Source organism: Stegastes partitus, unplaced genomic scaffold (assembly GCF_000690725.1).
Source record: "Stegastes partitus isolate 25-593 unplaced genomic scaffold, Stegastes_partitus-1.0.2 Scaffold2663, whole genome shotgun sequence".
In the NCBI taxonomy this organism is placed as follows: Eukaryota; Metazoa; Chordata; class Actinopteri; family Pomacentridae; genus Stegastes; species Stegastes partitus.
The window spans coordinates 1,588-10,117 of NW_007580394.1; the positions used below are offsets into that span (position 1 = coordinate 1,588).

Genomic DNA, 8,530 nt, shown 5'->3' on the forward strand with positions numbered 1-8,530 from the left:
TGACTGGTCAGGATCAGTATATAAATGAAACGTGACAGGTACTGATGGACTATTTTCACATTTCAGACTTGTATTATGGACGCTCTGGACCACAACTCCCCACTGGAATGAGACAGAGGCTTCTTTTACCTACAAAGGTCACAGAGGTCACCATTTTCTTCAGATTTTGGTGGTGCTGGGAAAAAGTACAGGAAGAACAATGGACACAGAACTACCACCTCATGTGTCTGTCCTAGTAAACAAACTATGTGGAGCTGCTCGAGCATTCAATAGGCTATATGCAGAAAACGAACCAAGAATGAGCGCTATTGAGTGTGAGCTTAGTAATATATATGCTGAAGCTGAAGTGCTGCAGCATGAAACTTTCTGCACAAGACTGGAAGGGGAAGGAGTTCAAGCACTTGGATACGGAGCAGGATTAGCAACAGCATTTGGAGTGGGAACCAAAGTATTGAGTGAAGAAACTGGAAAAATGTCAATACTAGCAGGTGGAGCTGCAGTCATCATAGGAGCAGCCATTGTAGCCAGATTTGGAGCTGCAACTGCTTCAAAAGCAACCCTAAAGAAGTCAACGACAGAGAAGGAAATGCTTAGAATAGTGGAGTGTTTGAATGATGAATTTGCAAACATCACTGAATTGCAAAAGATTTACCTGGAGGAAATAAAGACAGTGTCGGATGAGCTGGAGCAAAGGTCAGCCTTATTTAGGACAACAGCTGGAGCAAACGCTAGAGCAGCTCTGTCAGAGATAGAAGAGTTTCAGCGCCTTGTGAGACGAATGAGTGAACAGAAAGAGGGAGAAAAAGCCAGAGAGGTTTTCACTCAGTCGGCCAGTCAGTGTAAGAAAACTGCTGAGAAGCTTGAAAGCATGAAGAACGCATTGACAGACTTCATAGAAAATTAACAGGAAGGACATGGACCTAGTTTGAAAAGGGAAATCCAAAATGTACTGGATATCTGCAACACGGATGAGGACGGCTGCAAGTTTTACACGGATCCTGGACCTCGGTGCTCTGATCATTATCTCATGACTACACCTAGAGAACTGTCAATTAATATCTCCATCTGAAAATATACCATACCAGGCACCTCAGTACTGCAACTTGTTATCTATGTAAATATGCTAATCAGCTAACGATCAACAACCTTTCTTCAGAATCCACCTTTAATCTGTAGCAAAAAGAAATCGATGAAATTAAGATTTAGATTAAGACTTTAGAAAGACTCATATCGGGGTTTTTTGTTGTTGTTTTAGCCTTTGGACGACACCATGAGAACTACTTTTTCCAGTTTCCAGTCGTCATGCTAAATCAAGCTATGCAGACATGGCAGTCCTGTCTATCCTCTGAAACCTAAACCTGACCAATGCATCAAACTGTAGGCATAAAGGAATAACGTCTACCTGTTTAATGAGGTGGAACATGGCACGTAGCTGCAGCTCAGACTCATCACCAGTCACCTCTAGCTATATTAGTTATAGTGGATCTCCTGCAGCAGGAAGCGATGGCAGGTCTTCTCTGTTAAACTGGACGTGTCGGACTGTGAAGGGGACAGCTGGCCCAGCTTGATTCATTCTCTCTCTTTTTTTTTTTAAATCACTTTACATCGTGGTGGACTTCGACACCCTTGTCATGTGTTTCCACTTTTGCTGTGACTGTATTCCTCTTCATTATTCATTCAAACAGAGTTGCAGCAGTGGCCAGCGCTCGGAGCAAATGCCTTCCATGTGTCTCTAATTGCCTCAGTAGAGGTATTTAACACGAGGTGAAGTCATTAACACATGGACACACTCGTCAGATGTGGAGCCAGGTGGCCGAGGGTGAAGGAGTCGTCGGCTGCACACGAACGTTAACGCGACATCCACCGGTGGAGATACCCGGGACATCCATCTTCAAAATGTTGCGCAACACTTTTCAAGGGGAACGTTTTCACGAAAATATGTTACAGATAATAGAAGAACAAAGTATTAGTCGGATTATCCAGTGTGACTTTATTCTAGTCTGTTGGACACAAAATCAAATGCTGCAAAAAATATCAAAACCACAGAAATTGCCCTCATGACATTTGTTCTTTATTACAGATAGTTTTATTTAAAACCAGGCCTAACTTAATAAGGACACAGCACTTTAAACTGTATACTGAAATATCATCATCATCGACACAGCCAGAGAACCTGCTTTTCTTGTTTTACTTAAATCAATAGCCTCATCTGCTGTTCAACTGGGAGCACTGCAGGCACAGTGTTTTGATTACAGACTCATATCAGTCTAAAGAGGCTAAAGAGCTCTCAAAGTAATGCTGAGATTTATGAGTGAATTCACAAGCTTGAGTTAAAGTGGTCATGATTAACAGAAAGCGTTTCAGACCTCTTTCATAGAGGACAGTGACAGTAGGAAAAGCAGACGTGTAGGAAAACTCAATAAAAGATTGTTGACATTTAAAGAACAGAACCAGCATCGATGTTATTATTAATGAATTTTCTCCAAAAGCCAGTTAGTTCATATGATGAATATAGTGAAATAGTGAGTTGAGATGGCACAATGTCTCATTAGGTTTACATATATATATATCAGATTACTCTAGGGCAGATAATATTTTTTTCTGGTCACTTACTCTTATCAATTGCTTATGCAGGTAAGCCGGGCATGAAGAAGTATCCTTCAATATGGGTTTTTATGTACACATGTGGGCTGCAAAGTGGCTCGGTGGTTATTACCGTCGCCTCGCAGCTAGAAGATCCCCAGTTTGTGTCTCAGTTAGGACACCCGGGATCTTTCTGAGTGGAGTTTGCATGTTCTCCCCGTGCAGCGTGGGTTCTCTCCGGGTTCTCCGGCTTCCTCCCACAAGGTCTAAAAAACATGTTGAGGTTACCTGGTGATTCTAAATTGTCCGTAGGCGTGAATTTGAGTGTGCTTGGTTGTCTGTCTCTAGACTCCAGCCCCCCATGACCATGAGGGTTAAGTGGTGTATAGATAATGGATGCATGGATGTATACATGAGAACCCATATTGCAGATTTTAAACAACAGCTGTGACTTAATTTGAAGGTTCATTGCTTAATCCGTCCATGATTTTATTCCTTGTATTTGTTAATACTGACATATTGTGTTTTGACTTTTGCATTAAGGGTCTTTTTGTTTCACTTCATCTGTACTGTTGTCGTATTGACCTCTGGGTTTCCTGCTTTTGCTCTGTTGAAGCACTTTGTTTTTAAAAATGTGCAATATAAATAAAATTATTATTAGTTACATATCAAAAATGGATGCATTTTCATTGTGTCTGAACAGTTTTCAGTGACAATAATGCAAAATCTTTAGTGGTCAGTGGAAAAATTTGGGTTGTGGGTGGTTGTGCTGTTGAAACGCAGCTGTACAGGAAAGAAATGGGTTCCACAAAAATGTTCTGCCAGAATAATAGTAGTTGGTGGATATAACTCCAGTTCTATGAGTATGTGAGTAGCCCTCAGATTGGTTCTGTTGGGCAACCAGACTTCAGACTATGGCGGACCTGTCCCTGTTATTTCCTTTTTACTTCTTTAAGCTGACTTGCTTTTTCAAAAGTAGTTTGGTAAAGAGATGGTGACTACATCTGTCTGTTAAATATGAAACGGCTAGTTAGCCCAGCGTAGCATACAAGATTATTAAGGGCACACTGTCTCTGTAACAAAACACATCTTGTAACGCCTTTAAAGCTCCCTGATTAACTCATTGCGTCTCACTTGTTTCTCCAATACAACATACAAAAGATGAGTGAGCTTCACAGGGCGGTAAACTGTAAACCTCAGTTGTCTTTTGAACATGTTGAAGACGTCAACTGTACAAGGAGGGAGTCTTTCAGAGCTCAGCCATTTAAATCGTATTAAGGCTTCAAGTTGTGCACAATTAAGGCTGTTTCTGCTTTAAGTGTCAGGTTGGTACCGTCACAGGACAGCCAATGAACCAGAGATGTTCTCATGGTTCACCTGAGCTCCCCTCACACTCCACCTGTTGGCTCGATTTTGGATTAGCTACGAGTTAGGAGGAGTCAGGAACTGCTGAAATGGCACATCCACCCCACTGAGCTTCACAGTCGCATCTCAGGAAACCAAACAGAGAAACGATGGGGCGGTCATCCACCTTTACATACAGTCAGTGGAGGTTCCTGGAAGCTGACACCGTGTTTAAAAGTGAACACGAAAAATCCTGCACAAGTAACAGATGATGGGTGTAAATCTGGACACAGAACAAACAGGGAATATTGGCATTTCTGTTGATACACAGGGCACCTATGCATCAGGTTCATGTGCACTAGCTTTCAACATCCCAAGATAAAATGTTTAACTATGACTTGAATAGAACATCAAAACTCTAACCTATGTCTCCCAGCTCCACTATCAAAACTGCTATGATTGTAATCAGGCCGAATGCGGGACACCGTGGTGAGTCTTGGACTGCTGTGAGAGGATCTACGTCAGAGGGCTTCCCTTTAAGTCTATCAGGGACCAGCACACGGTCAGTGTAAACATCGGAGGACATCCCACGATCGCCGGCTGTCCCGTGCCACATGTCACACGCATACAGTTCACATGTACACACCGAAACCTATGTGCTGGGTCTTCATGTGAGTCATCCTGATCCAGTTCTCCATCGCACCTTGACCGGACAGAGTTCTGACTGAATCAAATTTAAATTTAAATCAGCATAAAGGAAGATATGCAACAGCCTGAAACATTTCATGTTATTCCAGATGTACACACATAAGTTTTTCATGATTATTTGAATGATTAAGCTTCTACAACAAAAATAACATGATGCAGCATGAATACACGTTGTGTTTCAGCAAATCCCATCATCGTTTGATCTCTTGTCTTCTTGTTGACAGTGTTTATGGCTATAATCTATCCTGGTTCTTATCTGACAGTGTGCCTACTGAGAGATCAGAAAAAGGCCCGTTTACTACGTGGTCCTAAAAGTGAGTAATGGCCTCCAAATGAGGGGATCATCAGCGAATCTGATGATGAGAGGAGGGGGAGACACTGAACCATTAATCAGCAGGACGATCTGAGGAATTTGATCCCTTTTGTTGGTGCTGATTGATTCGAGATCATCTCGGATTCATGTTAACAGAGGAATACACACTGATTTCGGTGTCAGCTCTGAGTCACTGTACAAACAGCGAGGAGCCACTTGCGTTTTGTGGAAATGTGCGCATTAACGGGGGAGCTTTTGAAAACGCGCTTCGTGTGCGTCACGGCTCCGTGGTTCGTTTGCTCTCCAGCGACTGGCTTCGTACTGATAACAGACAGCTGGACAGAGAAACACATGATGTGGAGCAACGGCGACAAAACATCATAATGGGATAACTTTATTTGGTTGGCCCCTAATTGGTGCCTGTTGTAGAACCATAGCACTGAAGGGAAGAAGATGGTTTCTTTTCCACTATTTATGTTGAAATAATTAATTTCAACATTAAATCAATGATAATAAACACTGTAATTTAATTGTATATTCAGTTTGTGTATTCAGCTACAATATTGATATAGTGGGTTTCGTTTAATTTTGCACTTTATTTGGGACAGTTTATTTTATTTCTATCTTTTGTGAACAGTTTGTAAAGCTATGGAAGTTTCTATAGGCGCCTATATTTTCTGATAAAATCTATTTAAAAGGTTAAATAAGCCAAATGGCCTCAAAACTTTTCAAATCACAAATAAAGGTAAACCAGTCATTTACTCATTTTTATCTTTATAGCTGACTCTCGGGTCGTTGTCGCTTCTCCTTTGTGTTATTTTTTCCGTCATCAATCACGCCCCAATCATCTCTCGCTGTTTGCTGAATACAGGGAGAGCCTGTCATCAGAAGCCTTATCACCCACCGTCTCACAGGTACAGAGCTCAGTCCCCCCTCTCTAGAAATGACAGCAGGAGCTCTGCGCCTCTGCCTCCTTCTGGCTCTCCAGCTGAGATGCGTCAGCCCGCTGGTGATCCCGCAGCACAGAGGGGCGGCGGGCAAGCAGGACGGTTTGGATGCCACCAACGCGGCGAGTCAGAAGCTGGACGCGCTGTTCAACCTGAAGGATTTACCCCGAGGACCAGCGGCGGCTCCTCGAAAGAAAGCGCCTCAGTTTATGTTGGATCTTTTTAACGCGGTGTCAGTCTCCGATGGGACAATGAAAAGCCAAAAGGAGATTCTGGAAGGAAACATAGTGCGGAGTTTTGAAGATAAAGGTGAGCAAAAGCTTGTCAAACCGAAACATTAGTGAGAAAATGATATAATTTTTTTAAATATAAGTAAACATTTGGTTTGCACCGTTTAGTACTATGGATGAGCGTGCGTAATTGCAACCCAAAGTTCCAATTACGCACGTTTGCGCACAACATGTGTCTGTTTAACAACCATTCCTTTAATAACAGATTGTTTTATCGGCTCTCTAAAGATGTTTATTGGATGTTTTGTCGTCTGCAGGTCGTGCTGGAGAGCAGTTTCACTTTTTCAACTTGTCATCTTTCGGTAAAGAGGAGAGGATGATCAAAGCGGAGTTCCGCTGGTTCAGAAAGAAACAGAAGTTTTACCTCGGAAAGTCACATAGCCCGCATTTCTACAAGGTCAGCTGGTTTGAGGGAGAATACATGAGATCACAAAAATGCAAAGAGATCTACCATGTTTTTGACAGAAGTGTTGGTGTTGGCTGATACACTATTTTGGAGACTTCAGTAATCCACCAAAATGACCATGAATAAGATCACTCATCCTGCCTCAGTGTCCGCAGATATTTCATATTTACAGAGCTTTAGCACAGATGTGGTGGTTTTGGTGAGAGAGTGACTTTGCCAGCGAGACTAACATTAGTGTTCCAACTGTTCAGGTGGATCTATATGAGGTGTTGGACAGCAGAGTGAAGCCGTGGAGAGGAAACCTCATCAACTCCAGACTGGTGCCCTTGTACACGCAAGGATGGGAGGTCTTCAATGTCACTCAAATAGTAAAACCCTCCATATTCTGATTTCATGTTTTAACAAAGACTTTTGGCTTCTTTTTTTCTGCCACATTGTTGCTCAAGTGTTACATTTCCAGTAAAACAGTATTCTGTTGTTAAGTCATTTCCAGTTCAAACTTATGTTTGTTTGGAGTGAGATATGATTTGTTAAGAACTTTGCAAATGACTTATCCCCAACTGCTCCAATCATGCTTTGACTTTCAGGCGTCCAAGTGGATCCGGAACAGTCATGAGAACAATGGCATCCTGGTGGTGACCACATTTCCATCTGGTAACTGGATGGATTCAGTGGTGCCGTCCTCTAAGCAGAATGCAGAGTTGACAGACACAAACGCCTTCTTGGTGATATTCTCAGACGACGGGAGATCAGCAGCATCAAACCAGTCCTACCTGGGTAAGATGGTGGGAGTGTGTTGCATAGGATGGATGTTCTTCTTGTACAATGAACTAAAGACTTAAATTGATATTTTAACATTCTGTGTCCACCGCAAAATGGGTTACTTTTGATTTACAGCGTCCTTTGCCCAACCTGCAGCAGCACCTGAGCCCCATCACATCCGCAGCAGGAGGCGACGCGCATCTTCAGGTTTCTTACCCGACGGCCGCCCCCAGTCCTGCCAGCGGGTTCCCCTCTTCGTTGACTTCGACGAGATCGGCTGGTCGGGTTGGATCATCTCTCCCCGCGGATACAACGCCCACCACTGCAAAGGCTCCTGCCCGTTCCCTCTGGGAGGAGGCCTCAGAGCCACCAACCACGCCACGGTGCGCTCCATCATGCACGCCCTCAAGCTCTACAGCGATGAAGTTGGAGCCCCCTGCTGCGTGCCCGACAGACTCCAGTCCATCAGTCTGTTGTATTTCGACGACGAGGAGAACGTGGTTTTGAAGCAGTACGACGACATGGTGGCGTTGAGCTGCGGCTGTCACTGACTGGCTGCTCGTCTCCTGCATGAACAGTCTCACAACAACATGTGTAGGAGCTACAATGGTTCACAACACAAAATGCCTTCATTTCCCAAGGCTGTGAGAATGTGAGATGCCTAGGTTTTTGGGCTTGTTTTTCCATTTGCCTCACATGGCGAGCTTCTTTTGTTTTGCACATAAAAATTGCAACAAAGTCTGCATCTAGTGGCACTAACCAAACACAGGACTTTGACCGAGAAGAGTGGCGTTTAAGTCCCGCGTGGGGCCTTGTTGTGTTTTCAGTGGTCATTTTAAGCCACTGCTGTCATTTTTAGTCAGTATTTTCTTTGATTTATGCTACAAACCTACTCCGATTAGATTAGACACCAAAACTACTTGATTATAGTTTTTAAAAGATCATGGTTTGTCTTAAAACATACAATGACGAACTCCCAAAAACTTACGCATCTCACAATGTCACTGCCTTTTTACTGAAAAGAACAGATTTGGTGCTGTAGACCAGTGTAGCTATCACACATGTTGGCTTGAGGCTGTGCTGCCTGCACTCTTTACCACTGGGACAGTGAGGGGTGGGATGGTGATGGTTTGCTGTATTTTCATGCATATGTTTAAATATTGTATTATTTTGAGAA

The 8,530-nt window shown here is 43.1% G+C and overlaps 1 protein-coding gene across 1 annotated transcript; it reads left to right on the plus strand.

Moving 5' to 3' along the window:
* Positions 1-5,891: 5,891 nt before the first annotated feature.
* On the plus strand, positions 5,892-7,904 carry LOC103375549 (bone morphogenetic protein 2-like). Its single transcript, XM_008305857.1, has 5 exons — positions 5,892-6,204; positions 6,443-6,582; positions 6,843-6,959; positions 7,179-7,386; positions 7,489-7,904. The coding sequence occupies exons 1-5, from the start codon at positions 5,892-5,894 to the stop codon at positions 7,902-7,904; spliced, it is 1,194 nt and encodes a 397-aa protein (XP_008304079.1).
* The last annotated feature ends 626 nt before the right edge of the window (positions 7,905-8,530 follow it).